The sequence below is a fragment of the Mesoplodon mirus genome (assembly GCF_964341445.2).
Source record: "Mesoplodon mirus genome assembly, chromosome: 3".
Taxonomy (NCBI): Eukaryota; Metazoa; Chordata; class Mammalia; order Artiodactyla; family Ziphiidae; genus Mesoplodon; species Mesoplodon mirus.
Window position 1 is genome coordinate 155,734,792 of NC_138978.1, and position 17,360 is coordinate 155,752,151.

Genomic DNA, 17,360 nt, shown 5'->3' on the forward strand with positions numbered 1-17,360 from the left:
ATTATGAATTTCTCAAGAGAGAGACATGCTTTCTTCTATTGTGAAAAAAACCCATAACTGTTTCAGTGTTTGAAACTTAATTTAAGTGCCCTATTAATATGTGCTAAAGTTGGGATGTATTGAAATGTATTCAGATTCTCATAGGTACAGTTACTATACCAAATGAATGGAGAAGTAGCATAGATTAAAGCAAAAGAACTCCTTTGCCAATTTTTTCTTGAGAGCTAGGGATTTAAATTTATGACAAACATGGGAATTCCTCTGAAAAGTCAGCGAATAATGAATGGCAGTATCACCTGCAAGTTACTATTTATTCAAAGTAGACCCACCAAGGCATTGTCTCTGGCATTTGTTATCCATTGTATTGATGTTTTAAAATAAGAACTACTTCCTGTCCAAGTTGACTTCGAATTGATTGGTTTGCATGTATTGATTGGTTAGCATGAATTGATGGGCAATAAGATAAAGATACAAAGTTAAATGCATGCCAAAAAAGTAGCATCTCTGTTTCCCATTTGTTGCAATAGAGGTGGAAAGAGAAACTAATACGCATGGAATAATTAAGTGCTACACTAGTTGAGATCAATTATAATAAACAAAAAAGAAACATGGGAACAAGGAAAAAGTGTTATTATCTGGAGAAGTAATGAAAGGTCTTATTAAGAACTTCCTAAGACCTGAAACTAATAAAATATTGTAAATCAACTGTACTTCAATTTAAAAAAGAATTAACTGGTTCTTGAAAAATAGATAAGGATTAATTGAGTGAAAACAAGAAATTCCATATGAACAAAATAACATGGATCAACTGACAAGACGATTTCTGTGTTTAGAAAACCAAAATTTAGTTGATAATTTTAGCAGGAATCTATGTTGTTTACTTTTATGAATATGAAGTTATTTTGTCCTACTTTGTTTTTCTCTCACAGGTGGATCAGATATTGAATATCTAGACTTCTATAAGCCTGTCGTATGGTTTTGGATCCTTGTAGGGCTTGCTTACTTTGCTGCTGTCCTGAGCATGATTGGAGACTGGCTCCGAGTGATATCAAAAAAGACAAAAGAAGAGGTAAGAAATAAGAAGTGTGCAAAAACAATGTTATTTAGCTAATTCAGTAAGGTTATTTTTAAACGTTTTTTTTAACATTTATTTTTTAAAATATTTAAACATTACTTAAAAATTTTAATGTTTGTTTGGTGTGAATTTGCTGTGTGAGGCTATCAATCATATGAGGTATAATTTATTGATTTAACCAAAGCTTACTAAGTATCTCTACATGCCAGATGATATCTTGGTGCTGAGGGTAATTTGTAATGAAAAAAGATGCAATTAAAAACATTTTCTTCATTCTTTCTTTTTCTTTTTTTCTTTTATTTCTTTATTTCCTCAAGGACACAGAGTAACTTTTATTCCATAAAGAGACAATAGGAAATATGTGTCAAGATACCAGTAGCATGAAAAAGTGAATGTATTATATAATATTGAATTTTTATTGTATTCAGTTATTTCCCTTTTTCTTAGGTCTGTATAAGTGTGTGCAAGTGCACAAGTATACACACACATGTATTCCCCAAAGCTACTTTGCATTATGACCAATTTCCCTGTGTACTGACTTCAGCTGTTCAAAAAGATGTCTTGTTATCTATTTTGTGCAACTGTATATACAGAAATGACCATTAGAATTTTGACTCATGAAAGTTTGGAAAGTTTGAAATTTAAATCTTGATTTTGAAATTTTTTATAGTTTAGAAATTAACTTTTGATTTTATATTGAAGGGTCCAGAAGTACTTTTAGTTTGAGTGTGACAAAGTAGTGTTTTATTATGATTTCTGTGTTTTTTGCTTCTGGGTCTTAGCCAACTTTACTCATTTTTTCAGAGCACAACAAATCTGTAAGACCTGAAACTATAGTACCCACTGTCTTCCTTTAATTATCCCTCCATTTCATTATCTGGCATTCATACACCAAGAGACATCAGTGTCAAAATCTTTGATTGATACAACAAGCATGATTCTTTAAACATACACCCAAAAGAAATAGAATAAGATAGGAAATGATAAAATTAATTTCTCTCTACAAACAAATATTTGCTTTGAAACACATCAAGCCATATAATTTCTTATTAATACCCAAGATGCCTATGGTAATTAGGAGCATAAGTTATCCAACATTTCTCTTCATGAATACCCTATTTCTCAACTAGTAATTCATATATTCAGGTTGTGTATATTAATCTATATCTTAGTTATACCATAAAACCAAAAACATTATTATAAACAAATCAGCAAGACAATATGCTTGACATTCTAGTTTAAATCATGTGAAAAGTACAGCTTTGAATAGGACTTCAACTGATTTGCCCCAGTCTTAGTTAGGCTCATATTGTGTGTGTGTGTGTGTGTGTGTGTGTGTGTGTGTGTGTGTGTGTGTGTGACAGAGACAGGGAGAGAATGAGGTAGCGGAGGGAGAGAATTATGGTTATTTTAACTTCAGTATACTTTTAAGGGTCTTGAGATGCTAAGGGGAACAAAGGAAATTGTAACTAGGAAATATTCTGGATAACATAGCGAAAAAGGGAACTTCTCAAACTTCCAGTCATAAACTGGCATTGAAATGCATTTTAAGAACACACACAGACCATTTTTTTTAAAGTAAAATAGAACTGAACAGAGCACATCCCTGTTAGATAGTTTAAAAAGTTGTTTTTTGGAAATATATATATATATATTTCCACCCACATATATACAATAAATATATATTACATACATATGTGCATATATATACTAATATTATTATGGATCACAGTCCAAAAGTTGGAAAGCGACCAAGGCATATATAGAACAGGGGGAAATTTTATCTTTATGCCATTGATATATTTGATTAAAGTTTAAAAACTTGTATTGTTAAAAACCAGTGCTTTTTTGATAGGATTAGCTCGTACAAAGCACTAGCACATTTTTTCCAGAGTAGTGAGATAATATCTGTCTGCTTGGACTGCCATAACAAAATACCACAGACTGTGTGGCTTAAACAACAGAAATTTATTTTCTCACAATTCAGGAAGCTGGAAGTGCCAGATTAAGGCACTGGTTTCTGATGAGGTCTCTCTCTTTGGCTTGTAGATGGTGCCTTCTTGCTGTGTCTTCACAGGGTCTTGTATCTGCACATGTGCCTGGAGAGAGGGGGGGCTCTAGGCCCTTCCTCATATAGGGACACCAGTCCTATTGGATTAGGGCTTGACCCTTATGACCTCATTTAACCTTAATTATCTCCTTAAAGGCTCTATCTCCAACTAAAGTCATAATGGGGATTAGGGCGTCAACATATGACTTGCTGGAGGACCCAATTCAGGCTATAATAGAATCCTTTCAAAAATTTTAACTTCTACATTAACTGGCTTATTTAATAAGAAAGACAAGTTTGTTTGCCTACTTATGAGTGATCTTCATGATTCTCAGCCAAATATGAGATGTATCATTGTGTTTTCAACACTGAAAAGTAGAAAGCTATTCTTTTTTCCTAACATAAGTCTTTCGGCTTCTCCCTAGCCCTTTTTTTTTTTTTTTTAACATTTTATCCGACTATAATTGCTTTAAAAAGGTGTGTTAGTTTCTGCTGTATAACAAAGTGAATCAGCTATGCATATACATATATCCCCATATACCGTTCCTCTTGTGACTCCCTCCCACCATCCCTATCCCACCCCTCTAGGTGGTCACAAAGCACCAAGCTGATCTCCCTGTGCTATGTGGCTGCTTCCCACTAGCTATCTATTTTACATTTGGTAGTGTATATATGTCCATGCCACTATCTCACTTCATCCCAGCTTACCCTTCCCCCTTCCCATGTCCTCAAGTCCATTCTCTACGTCTGCGTCTTTATTCCGGTTCTGCCCCTAGGTTCTTCAGAACCTTTTTTTTTTTTTAGATTCCATATATATGTGTTAGAATATGGTATTTATTTTTCTCTTTCTGACTTACTTCACTCTGTATGACAGTCTCTAGGTCCATCTGCCTCACAACAAATAACTCAATTTTGTTTCTTTTTATGGCTGAGTAATATTCCATTGCATGTATGTGCCACATCTCCTTTATCCATTCATCTGTCGCTGGACACTTAGGTTGCTTCCATGTCCTGGCTATTGTAAACAGAGCTGCAATAAACATTGTGATACACGACCCTTTTTGAATTATGGTTTTCTCAGGGTATATGCCCAGTAGTGGGATTGCTGGGTCATATGGTACTTCTAATTTTAGTTATTTAAGAAACCTCCATACTCTTCTCTATAGTGGCTGTATCAGTTTACATTCCCACCAACAGTGCAAGAGGGTTCCCTTTTTTCCACACTCTCTCCAGCATTTTTTGTTTGTACGTTTTTTGATGATGGCCATTCTGACCAGTGCGAGGTGATACCTCATTGTAGTTTTGATTTGCATTTCTCTAATGATTAGTGATGTTGAGCGTCCTTTCATGTGTTTCTTGGCAATCTGTTTATCTTCTTTGTAGAAATGTCTATTTAGGTCTTCTGCCCATTTTTGGATTGGGTTGTCTGTTTTTTTGATATTAAGCTGCATGAGCTGCTTGTGAATTTTGGAGATTAATCCCTTGTCAGTTGCTTCATTTGCAAATATTTTCTCCCATTCTGAGGGTTGTCTTTTCGTCTTGCTTATGGTTTCCTTTGCTGTGTAAAAGCTTTGGAGTTTCATTAGGTCCCATTTGTTTCTTTTTGTTTTTATTTCCATTTCTGTAGGAGGTGGGTCAAAAACAGTCTTGCTGTGATTTATGTAATGGAGTGTTCTGCCTATGTTTTCCTCTAAGAGTTTTATACTGTCCGGCCTTACATTTAGGTCTTTAATCCATTTTGAGTTTATTTTTGTGTATGGTGTTAGGGAGTGTTCTAATTTCATTCTTTTACATGTAGCTATCTAGTTTCCCCAGCTTCACTTATTGAAGAGGCTGTCTTTTCTCCACTGTATATTCTTGCCTCCTTTGTCAAAGATAAGGTGACCATATGTGCATGAGTTTATCTCTGGGCTTTCTATACTGTTCGATTGATCTATATTTCTGTTTTTGTGCCAGTACCATACTGTCCTGATTACTGTAGCTTTGTAATAGAGTCTGAAATCAGGGAGCCTGATTCCTCTGGCTCCATTTTTTTTTCTTAAGATTGCTTTGGTTATTCAGGGTCTTTTGTGTTTCCATATAAACTATGAAATATTTTGTTCTAGTTCTGTGAAAAATGCCCTTGGTAGTTTGATAGGGATTGCACTGAACCTGTAGATTGCTTTGGGTGGTACAGTCATTTTCACAATGTCGATTCTTCCAATCCTAGAACATGGTATATCTCTCCATCTGTTTGTATCATCTTTAATTTCTTTCATCAGTGTCTTACAGTTTTCTGCATACAGGTTTCTGTCTCCTTAGGTAGGTTTATTCCTAGGCATTTTATTCTTTTTGTTGCAGTGGTAAATGGGAGTGTTTCCTTATTTTCTCTTTCCGATTTTTCATCGTTAGTGCATAGGAATACAAGAGATTTCTGTGCATTAATTTTGTATCCTGCTACTTTACCAAATTCATTGATTAACTCTAGTAGTTTTCTGGTAGCATCTTTAGGATTCTCTATGTATAGTATCATGTTATCTTCAAACAGTGACAGCTTTGCTTCTTCTTTTCCAATTTGCATTCCTTTTATTTCTTTTTCTTCTCTGATTGCTGTTGCTAAAACTTCCAAAACTATGTTGAATAATACTGGTGAGCCTGGACACCCTTGTCTTGTTTCTGATCTTAGAGGAAATGGTTTCAGTTTTTCACCATTGAGAACGATGTTGGCTGTGGGTTTGTCATATATGGCCTTTATTATGTTGAGGTAAGTTCCCGCTATGCCTGTTATCTGGAGGGTTTTTATCATAAATGGGTGTTGAATTTGTCAGAAGCTTTTTCTGCATCTATTGAGATGATCATATGGTTTTTCTCCTTCATTTGTTAATATTGTTTATCACATTGATTGATTTGCATATATTTATGAATCCTTGCCTTCCTGGGATAAACCCCACTTGATCATGGTGTATGATCCTTTTAATATGCTGTTGGATTCTCTTTGCTAGTATTTTGTTGAGGATTTTTGCGTCTGTGTTCATCAGTGATATTGGCCTGTAGTTTTCTTTCTTTGTGACATCTTTGTTTGGTTTTGGTATCAGGGTGATGGTGGCCTCATAGAATGAGTTTGGGAGTGTTCCTCCCTCTGCTATATTTTGGAAGAGTTTGAGAAGGATAGCTGTTAGCTCTTCTCTAAACGTTTGATAGAATTCGCCTGTGAAACCATCTGGTCCTGGGCTTCTGTTTGTTGGAAGATTTTTAATCACAGTCTCAATTTCAGTGCTTGTGATTGGTCAATTAATATTTTCTGTTCCTTCCTGCTTCAGTCTCGGAAGGTTGTGCTTTTCTAAAAATTTGTCCATTTCTTCCACGTTGTCCAGTTTATCGGCATATAGTTGCTTGTAGTAATCTCTTATGATCCTTTGTATTTCTGCAGTGTCAGTTGTTACTTCTCCTTTTTCATTTCTAATTCTATTGATTGGAGTCTTCTCCCTTTTTTTCTTGATGAGTCTGGCTAATTGTTTATGAATTTTGTTTACCTTCTCAAAGAGCCAGCTTTTAGTTTTATTGACGTTTGCTATTGTTTCCTTCATTTCTTTTTCATTTATTTCTGATCTGATCTTTATGATTTCTTTCCTTTTGCTAACTTTGGGGATTTTTTATTCTTCTTTCTCTCATTGTTTTAGGTATATGGTTAGGTGGTTTATTTGAGTTGTTTTTTGTTTCTTGAGGTAGGATTGTATTGCTATAAACTTCCCTCTTAGAACTGCTTTTGCTGCGTCCCATAGGTTTTGGGTCATATGTTTTCATTGTCATTTGTTTCTAGGTATTTTTTTATTTTCTCTTTGATTTCTTCAGTGGTCTCTTGTTTATTAAGTAGTGTGTTGTTTAGCCTCCATGTGTTTGTATTTTTTACAGATTTTTTCCTGTAATTGATATCTCGTCTCATAGTGTTGTGGTCAGAAAAGATACTTGATACGATTTCAATTTTCTTAAGTTTACTGGGGCTTGATTTGTAACCCAAGATATGATCTATCCTGGAGAATTTTCCATTAACACTTGAGAAGAAAGTGTATTCTATTGTTTTTGGATGGAATGCCCTATAAATATCAATTAAGTCAATCTTGTTTAACGTATCATTTAATACTTGTGTTTCCTTATTTATTTTCATTTTGGATGATCTGTCCATTGGTGAAAGTGGGGTGTTAAAGTCCCCTACTCTGATTATGTTACTGTCGATTTCCCCTTTTAGGGATGTTAGCATTTGCCTTATGTATTAAGGTGCTTCTATGCTGTGTGCATAAATATTTACAATTGTTATATCTTCTTCTTGGATTGATCCCTTGATCATTATGTAATGTCCTTCTTCGTCACTTATAATAGTCTTTGTTTTAAAGTCTATTTTGTCTGGTATGAGAATTGCTACTCCCACTTTCTTTTGATTTCCATTTGCATGGAATATCTTTTTCTGTCCCCTCACTTCCAGTCTGTATGTGCCCCTAGGTCTGAAGTGGGTCTCTTGTAGACAGCATATATACATGTCTTGTTTTCATATCTATTCAGCCAGTCTTTGTCTTTTGGTTGGAGCATTTAATCCATTTCCATTTAAGGTAATTATTGATATATATGTTCCTATTACCATTTTCTTAATTGTTTTGGGTTTGTTCTTGTAGGTGTTTTCCTTCTCTTGTGTTTCCTGCCTAGAGAGGTTCCTTTAGCATTTGTTGTAAAGCTGGTTTGGTGGTGCTGAATTCTCTTACCTTTTGCTTGTCTGAAAGGTTTTAATTTCTTTGTCAAATCTGAATGAATTGCTTGCTGGGTAGAGTAATCTTGGTTGTAGGTTTTTCCCTTTCGTCACTTTAAATACATCTTGCTACTCCTTTTTGGCTTGCAGAGTTTCTGCTGAAGGATGAGCTGTTAACCTTATGGGGATTCCTTGTATGTTATTTGTTGTTTTTCCCTTGCTTCTTTTAATATTTTTTCTTTGTGTTTAATTTTTGATAGCTTGAATAATATGTGGCATGTTTCTCCTTGAATTTATCCTGTATGGTCTCTCTTGTGCTTCCTGGACTTGATTGACCTTTTCCTTTCCCATATTAGAGAAATTTTCAACTATAATCTCTTCAGATACTTTCTCTGTCCCTTTCTTTTTCTCTTCTTTTTCTGGGACCCCTATAATTCGAATGTTGGTGTGTTTAATGTTGTCCCAGAGGTCTCTAAGACTGTCCTCAATTCTTTTCATTCTTTTTTCTTTTTTCTGCTCTGCAGTAGTTATTTCCACTATTTTGTCTTCCAGGTCACTTATCGGTTCTTCTGCCTCAGTTATTCTGCTATTGAATCCTTCTAGAGAATTCTAAATTTCATTTATTGTGTTGTTCATCTTTGTTTGTTTGCTCTTTAGTTCTTCTAGGTCCTTGTTAAATGTGTCTTGTATTTTCTCCATTCTATTTCCAAGATTTTGGATCATCTTTACTATCATTACTCTGAATTCTTTTTCAGGTAGACTGCCTATTTCCTCTTCATTTGTTTGGTCTGTTGGGTTTTTACCTTGCTCCTTCATCTGCTGTGTGTTTCTCTGTCTTCTCATTTTGCTTAACTTACTGTGTTTGGGGTCACCTTTTTGCAGGCTGCAGGTTTGTAGTTCCCATTGTTTTTGCTGTCTGCCCCCAGTGCCTAAGGTTGGTTTAGTGGGTTGTGTAGGTTTCCTGTTCAATGGGACTAGTGCCTGTGTTCTGGTGGATGATGCTGGATCTTGTCTTTCCGGTGGGCAGGACTGCATCCGGTGGTGTGTGTTGGCATGTCTGTGACCTTATTATGATTTTAGGCAGCCTCTCTGCTAATGGATGGGTTGTGTTCCTGTCTTGCTAGTTGTTTGGCTTAGGGTATCCAGCACTGTAGCTTGCTGGTCGTTTAGTGGAGCTGGGTCTTAGCATTGAGATGGAGATCTCTGGGAGAGCTTTTGCCATTTGATATTACTTGGAGCTGGGAGGTCTCTGGTGGATCAGTGTCCTGAACTCGGCTCTCTCACCTCCAACACACAGGCCTCACACCCGGCTGGAACACCAAGACCCTGTCAGCCACATGGCTTTCTCTTGTGTGTCATAGTCCAGAGGAAGATGCTGTGACAGTAGATGTCATTATGGTGTTCCAGTTCCCCTGTTCTGAGTCAAGGGCAGTGAGAAAGAAGAAAATCCATGGCATCCATGGTGTTGCTGGCAAAGCCCCCAGGGCCCCTGGGAAAAATACAATGTAATCTAGGTTATAAGGTCTACCTTCTTTTGTGCTTAGTCTAGTTTCACTTGTCTGTAGAAGCCGTGTGCGGAAGTCTTGCACCTAACATGTTGGATTAGCATTCCCAGCATAGAGACGCTGTGCTGGATACTTTGGCGGCTGTGTCCTCCCTAGCCTTTTGTGTGTGTGACATGTACTTTCTGGTGACTGCACCTGGGCAAAGCTCATTTGAGTAAAGGCCCTGAGCAAGTTTATGGGAACCCTCTGGAGCTGCAGCTGCTCCGGACAGTTGAGCCAGTTACAATGGAACTGTCACTTTGAGCAGATGTGCATTTTCTAATTTATAATGCAGTTCAGGGAAATGACAAAATTGGGTCACAAATTCAACAGAGAACGTGAAGAAAGAAAGGGAAAGACAATTTATAATTTATCTATAGATTAATAAGGCCAAAATTTTTATAAATGAAATTCTACTAACATTTCTACAGCAGTGGGAAAAATTATTCGATAATTTTAGTCTTGAAATAACTTACTAAAGGACATAATTAAATAAAATCAACTAAATACATTCTAGTTGTCATCTTTACACACATGAACCATGGTGGGTGACTGTTCACAATATATTCCTTACCTTTTGTACCTAAACCATTCCAGATACTCTAACTTTTAAAAACTACCTGAATGTTCAGAAGCAACAAGAATATTTCTAGTTCTCAATTCCATAAAAATGCTAAATTTTTTTGATAACTTGGAGTTCTCACTATTAAAAGTGTAACTAGTACAAAATATAACAAATACAAAATAATATATAGTATCAAATTTCCAAGTGATGATACAAAAACACAAGATTTCCCCCAATGAAAAGATCCTGGCTAATAGTAAGTTCCAGTCTGACATTATTTTTTCAAAAACTAATCTTCTTAAATGATATTGGTTAAGTGTAAACATAGAGCTCTAATCATATGTGGCCTTATTTCTGTTTTTCATGTTAAAATCTACTCTGTTTCCAATGAAGACTTATGTCAATGAAAATATTATGTTTTGGAGTAAGAAGAATAGTTTTTGATGAACATGCTGAAATAAAACATGTTGGTATAGCTAATCTACCTGAAATATTTGAAAGGAAAGGGTTAGCTGGAGCAACACTGCATAGTTTCAGAAGTGTCACATATAATTAGAGTTGATCTGCATCCCTCAAGGAAAAGAATAATGACCTCAATAATTTTTCCATGGAGACATATGAGCTTCTGTAAAAGCATTTATTTGTGTCATTATTTTTTAAGCTCTAATGGAGAATAACACATGTTCAATATTAAGAATTGATATGACTAATTATCTTTTTCTATGAAGCCATGTACCCTCTTCTGAGGAAATGATGTTTTGATTTAGAAAATAAATATTATTTATGTATTCTAAATAATACAATACTACTGATATCTGAGGCAGGTAGAATAAAAATAAGATGTGACCACAGAATTCAGAAAGTAAATTCCTAAACAAACAGGGAGTGGTGCATCCTTATTATGTATAGACATAGTTCATTTTGGTATTGTTAACATTCCTTGAGTTTGAAAGACCTGTGATTTCTATATAGTTCTTGTATCAGTGTACATGTACCACAGTGTTTGGGATATTCCTGTCCATATGTGAGACAAACACTACCTCAGCCCCTACATCAACATCCCAGTGTTCTCAGGCCTGTGGCACTACAGCTGACCACAATGAGTGGATAGCCAAGCATCACTTCTTTACCAATATAATTTCTTTAGCCTCTGAAGGTATTCATGCAAATGGAGATGCTCACTTTAGTAAGTTGGCCTTACATCATATTAAGAAAACTCCCTTTGATTGGGAAGCTCTAGTGCCTAGAAACCTTGAAAGATTGTCCCTGGAACTTGTATTTGGCCCCAGCATTGTGCAGGGACCTGAGAATATGGAGATACATAGTTTTCTCCTGCTGATGACCTGGCGAGAGCAATTGTTCTTCTCTGAACTTCATTCAGGGTGGTAATGCCTCCCTTTAATGAAAAGAGCTGGGACTTAATGGCTCTTTATCTTGTCTGGAGATGGGGCATTAAAGAGCAGTTGCAGCCTGAGCCCTGGAAAGGTTACAGTAGAGTACATTATCATTATTTCTTATGGGAGAAGTACTTTTAATATGAAAGGCTTTATATGCCCTTTGAAACAGTTTAGGCTTTATTCTGAAAACCTCAGGGAGCCATTGAAGAGTTTTAAAGAAGTGGAATGAAATATCTTGTCAACGGTGAGGAAGATGGATTAGAAACAAAGCCTGATGCTGGGAAATCAGTTGGGAGAGTTTATTGCAGGAATCCAGGTAATACAGAATGAAGTCTATGGTGGCAGTGGGCTAGAGATGAAAGTACGGATTTCAAAATGATTTGGGGCATAGAAGAGATAGGTAATCCTTTAGCCATGGGCAATAAAGAGAAAGAGAGGATGACATTCATGATTCTAGCTTCGGATGGGATTACAAAACACAGGAGAATGAGAGATTCTGAGTTGAGAGAAGGAATGAGAATGTCATTTTGGACATATTGTGATTGAGGGCTGTGTTGGATATCCAGGTGGCTAATTCAAGTGTAGATAATTGGATATGCAAGCCTGGAATGTAGGAAGGATGGGAGCTGGAGAGAGAGTGGCGGGGTGGGGGGGTGCTCATCACAACATACATGACAATGGAAGTTGTGAGTATAGATGAATTCACCTAGTGAAGATTTGTAAAGTAAGCCAACAATAAAGCTAACAGTGGAACCCAGAGTAACACATTTAAGGGGGTGGACATAGAGACTCTAACGAACTGGAAAGCAAATAATATAGTCAAAGAAACTGATTCATGGAAGGGCAAAGACGTTGAGGTTTTGAAGAGAGGATGGTCCAAATTATCGATAAACAAGATGAAAAGACAACCCTCAGAATAGGAGAAAATATTTGCAAATGAAGCAACTGACATAGGATTAATCTCCATAATATACAAACAGCTCATGCAGCTCAATATCAAAAAAACAGACAACCCAATCAAAAGATGGGCAGAAGACCTAAATAGACATTTCTCCAAAGAAGACATACAGATGACCAACAAACACATGAAAAGATGCTCAACATCACTTATTATTAGATAAATGCAAATCAAAACTACAATGAGGTATCACCTCACACTGGTCAGAATGGCCATCATCAAAAAATCTACAAATAATAAATGCTGGAGAGGGTATGGAGAAAAGGGAACCCTCTTGCACTGTTGGTAGGAATGTAAACTGATATAGCCACTATGGAAAACAGTATGAGGTTCCTTAAAAAACTAAAAATAGAAGTACCATATGACCTAGCAATCCCACTACTGGGCATATACCCAGAGAAAACTATAATCCAAAAAGACACATGCACCCCAATGTTCATTGCAGCACTATTTACAATAGCCAAGACATGGAAGTGAATGTCCATCAGCAGAGGAATGGATAAAGAAGATGTGGTACCTATATACAATGGAATATTACTTAGCCATAAAAAGGAACAAAATTGGGTCATTTGTAGAGATGTGGATGGACCTAGAGAGTGTCATACAGAGTGAAGGAAGTCAGAAAGAGAAAAACAAATATCGTATATTAATGCATATATGTGGAATCTAGAAAAATGGTACAGATGATCTTATTTGCAAAGCAGAAATAGAGACATAGTCGTAGAGAACAAATGTATGGGTACCAAGGGGGAAGGGATGGGTGGGAGGAATTGGGAGATAGAGATTGATATATATACACTATTAATACTGTGTATAAAATAGATAACTAATGAAAACATGCTGTATAGCACAGGGAACTCTACCTAATGCACTGTGGTAACCTAAATGGGAAGGAAATCCAAAAAAGAGGAGATATATGTATATGTATAGCTGATGCATTTTGCTGTACAGTAGAAACTAACACAACATTGTAAAGCAACTATACTCCAATAAAAATTAATTTTAAAAACTCAAATGAAAATAATAAATTCAATAATAAATAAAATTTTCTATGGCTGTTCAATAGAACCTATAAAATAAATATATTTTTTAAAAGGTAAGAAAAGAAAACAAATGATGGATCTGACTGGCTAAAGACAATGGGGAAGAAAAGGAATCCAAGGAAAGATTGACACACTAACATAAAATAGATAAATAAACTAGAATTCTGGGCCTCCCTGGTGGCGCAGTGGTTGAGGGTCCGCCTGCCGATGCAGGGGATACGGGTTCGTGCCCCGGTCTGGGAGGATCCCATATGCCGCGGAGCGGCTGGGCCCGTGAGCCATGGCCGCTGGGCCTGCGCATCCGGAGCCTGTGCTCCGCAACGGGAGAGGCCACAACAGTGAGAGGCCCGCATACCGCAAAAAGAAAAAAAAAAAAATAAATAAACTAGAATTCTCTATAAGGTTGTGCTCCAAGGGTGCCATTCCTGTAGCAAAAAATGTAAATATTGCCCCTTGGAATTGTGCAATACACTGGGTATATCCTAAGATAGTTCTTTGGGCACATCAAGCACAATTCCAAAGCGTAATAGTCACAGAATGTTTTATGAAAATGGGACCCTTGGAGCACAAGTAATAAAAAAAAAAAAAATCCCTGTATGAATAGTGTCCCCAGAGATTGAGCAGTGTGCAGTCCCGATCCTGGGTGCTGTTGGGCATGCATACCTGGTAAATATGGACAGTGGTGGTGTGGGAGGTGAGCTGTGCAATGACAGTGTCAGATGGCAGGAAAAGGAAAGCTGATCTCACCAAGGCCAGTTAGGAGACTATTTACTGTCTAATTCACTCCTAAATCATTCATTTATTCATTCATGAAAAAAAAAAGATTTACTAAGTACTATCTGATGAGCACTATATTAGGTTCTGGGAGTAACTTTCCATCTGTGGGAGTTTGAGGCTGATCTCTTTATTGGGAAGATTCCATAGGTGGTGCATTTCCTATGGATCTTTATAATGTTTGCTTTTACTTTTCTTCTTCTAGAGATGGAAAAAGGAATTTTGAAAAAGGAGGCACTTAGTCTTTGATTAATTCTCAAAATAGCCTACTTTTACTTTTTTTCTTTTCTCTTCCTCCCCTTCTTCTCTCCTTTCCTTCCTTTAATCCTCAGACAGCCTATCAGACTTTATAGTTGTTGCTTTAATTTCTAACACATTTCGGGGAGGGGTGGTATATTTTTGCTTTCCTCTGTTGAGATACTAAAGTAGTTATGAATGACTGAAGTTGGACTATGGGCACAATATACAATGATCATAAGACTTCTCGGGTTTATTTTTTAATGCATATAACTCTTCTTTGATTAAAGGGTAGGAATAGAATAAAATAGAAGCAGTATCACAATGTGTTGTTAAAATAAGGCATATTTAAAGGGCCCTTGTTTTCTGTCCCATGGGGAAGGCGGTGTCCCTCGCTGTTGCTTTGGGGAAAAGATCAGAGCAGACTTCGAGTTTTGTCTGCTGGTTTATATTTCACTTTGCCTAGTAGTGCCAAGGAGAAAGGAAGTTGCTTCTCTTTTTTAGTCCCACCCTCAGCTCATCAAATTCTTACCTATTTAGTAAATAGGCAATTGGAAAGGAGAAGAAAAGAACGAATAACAATGTGACTTAAGTTATGCTTTGAGACAGTAGTAACTCTCACACAACGGGGTGTATCTAGTTTCTAAATCAATTTTATGACAGTCATTTCTGTAGAACCCAGACGCCAAATTGTGTCTCTGTATCATCTCACTATTGTGTTGCATACCGTGAACCTTTGTGAGTCTTAATGTTAGGAAGTTCTTAGAAGGCAAAATATATGTTAAAACCAAAACAGGGTTTGAGAGTGGTGAAAATGGAAATACTTTGCTTCTAGAATATGCTTTATTTCTTTTTAAATCTTAAATGAGATAAAGTGTTCAGCTGTCAAATAAGAATTGCTAATAAGGAAACTGAAACACAGGGAGGTAAGGTGACTTACTTAAGGTTATACAGCTAGTATGTGATAGAATCAGTAGTCAACCCAGATGGCTTGACTGCATGGTCCAGCCTTTTTGTTAAACTAACTTTTTTTCCTGTGCTGCCTCCCAAGTGGTCAAGAGTTGGTTATGTATTTTTGTTACTTTTCTTTTTTTCTTTTTATTTTATATGTAGGTAATAGTAACACATTAGAAATAAGTACCCAAATCTGATGCTTCTGTTACTACAAAGAACAGATACCCATCTGTAGCTACAAAGAAGAGCTTTGTGAATTTAGTTTGGTCACTGGTTGTGTTATGGTATAGATCAGTGAAATCTTGAAATCTAAAGTTCTGACATTCTTTTTTTTAAAAATTTTTTCTTTATTTATTTATGGCTGTGTTGGCTCTTTGTTTCTGTGTGAGGGCTTTCTCTAGTTGCGGCAAGTGGGGGCCACTCCTCATCGCGGTGCGCGGGCCTCTCACTATTGCGGCCTCTCTTGTTGCAGAGCACAGCTTCCAGACGCGCAGGCTCGGTAATTGTGGCTCACGGGACTAGTTGCTCTGCGGCATGTGGGCTCCTCCCAGACCGGGGCACGAACCCGTGTCCCCTGCATTGGCAGGTAGATTCTCAACCACTGCGCCACCAGGGAAGCCCCTGACATTCTTTTAAATGAGTGGAAATGATTTGTATCATTTCTAAAAAGTTCATGGGCTTTGGAACCCTTAAAACTGAGACTTAATTCTATCTTAACTATTTACTAGCTCTGCAGACTTCACCAAAATACCTCATCTCTGAGTCTCCATTTTCTTATAAAGTGAGATTTAACCTCCTTTATGAGGTTGCTGTAAAGATTCAGTGGGTAGTGTGGGATGTGGCTAAATGCTTACTGAATGCTTGTTCTTTTCCTCATGGGTTTTCAGAAGGAATTAGTATCAAAGTATTGTCCCAAATCAAATGACCTGTAAAGTTCTAAGACTATCATCTACATGTCATCATATATTGTTCTATATAGAATATAAAATGATGTGCATGCTTATATGTCTAAACGTCTTATCTGGTTGAAATGATAAATAAACACAAAAGAAAAGATAAAAAAGAAAACATTAAGATTATGTACATTGCTAGAATTTGATCATAAACCCAGGGTCCAAAATAGCCTAGGAAAAAAAGTGGGTTCAAGGATTTCAAGTATGTTGGATGTTCTATGGATTTGAAAACTAGATTTTGCACTAAATGTTCCTTTAATATACCTAGATCACTGTTATCTTAATTCCTCTCTTGATTTAGAGCCACAGATTTTCTGGTGTCCTGATGTGTGGACTGAGGTAGAATCCACCTTTATTTTTCCTTTTATTAAACTGAGAGTGAGTAGCTCAGCTATTATATTAAAAAATAAAAACATGAAGGAATATTCCTCTTTTTCTGTTTTAGATTTTAGATTGAACCCTCACTATTTCTGTAGCTTCTTTTTGCTTCAGGTATTTCACAGAATGTCATCTGGTAATGGAAATTCAGAGTACTTTTTTCTATTCATTTGTACACAATAGGAAAATAACTTAAGATAATAGTTTTTGCCTCAAAGCACTTTATAAGTAATTTAGTTTTCTTTAGCTAGAGAGCACATTATGGGGATTTAATGCATCAAGATACAATATTATCTGTCTCTTTTGACTGTTTTGATAATATCATCTGTTCTGAGAATTTGTATTAGGAAAAGTGACCGCCATGAACTTGGCTTGCAAAATTATTTTCGGACTTTCTTCATCAAACCAAAGTATTGTGCTCGCCTGTATTCAGGGCTAAAATCAATCACATTTTACAAAAAAATCAAACCTGTTTTCTGAAAACACAAGCAAGTGTGTTTTCAAAGATGGATCGGCACAATTTTTAAAATTTCCTCTGTAGATGGCTTTCTGAAAGAATATTAGTTTGTGGTCAGTCAGAGTTGAGAGTAGGTAGAACATTTTGAAGTTTAATCAGGGATTATTTAATCATCTTTAGCAACAAAATATGGTGAATTGTTCAGTGTTTAGTGGATGGCACCCTAATTTTAGTAAGGGAATTTCATCTTCCTGCCTC

General features: G+C 36.4%; 1 protein-coding gene across 1 annotated transcript in view; it reads left to right on the forward strand.

Moving 5' to 3' along the window:
• The window catches only part of KCNK2 (potassium two pore domain channel subfamily K member 2), a 166,231-nt gene that overhangs the window by 95,359 nt on the left and 53,512 nt on the right, over positions 1–17,360 (forward strand). Inside the window, exon 4 of the mRNA XM_082613764.1 lies at positions 930–1,069. Within this exon, the coding sequence (XP_082469890.1) occupies positions 930–1,069 (140 nt within the window). The remainder of the gene's footprint in view (positions 1–929; positions 1,070–17,360) is intronic.